The 352-nt window shown below is 61.6% G+C and overlaps 1 protein-coding gene across 1 annotated transcript in view; it reads right to left on the bottom strand.

Annotated features, from left to right (window-relative positions):
- Positions 1–352, bottom strand: part of LOC102767189 (hereditary hemochromatosis protein homolog) — a 6,500-nt gene that overhangs the window by 4,304 nt on the left and 1,844 nt on the right. Inside the window, exon 2 of the mRNA XM_015561488.1 lies at positions 272–348. Within this exon, the coding sequence (XP_015416974.1) occupies positions 272–348 (77 nt within the window). The remainder of the gene's footprint in view (positions 1–271; positions 349–352) is intronic.

Here is a 352-nt window from a genome sequence, read left to right as displayed (position 1 = left end):
CCCCCAGGACCCAGGGACCTCAGGAAGCAAACTCCTTCCTTCCTCCATGCCCCCCCAGCACCCCAAATCTTCTTCCTGTCCCCCAGCACCCCAAATCTCCTTCCTTCCCCAGCACCCCAAATCTCCTTCCTTCCCCCAGCACCTCAAATCTCCTTCCGGCCCCCAACACCCCAAATCTTCCTTCCCCAGCACCCCAAATCTCCTTCCTGCCTCCCCGGGACCCCAAATCTCCTTCCTGCCCAGGACCTCCCCTCTGCCCGCCCTCCCGCACCGGAGCTGTGGTTGCGGTTGTCCATGATGGTCCAGAAGTCCAGCGTGAACATGTGGTCCCAGCCTTTGAGGCTCTGGCTCA

Source organism: Myotis davidii, unplaced genomic scaffold (genome assembly GCF_000327345.1).
Source record: "Myotis davidii unplaced genomic scaffold, ASM32734v1 scaffold2537, whole genome shotgun sequence".
Taxonomy (NCBI): Eukaryota; Metazoa; Chordata; class Mammalia; order Chiroptera; family Vespertilionidae; genus Myotis; species Myotis davidii.
Note: the sequence above shows the minus strand (reverse complement) of the source record. Positions and strands in the feature narration are given on the sequence as shown.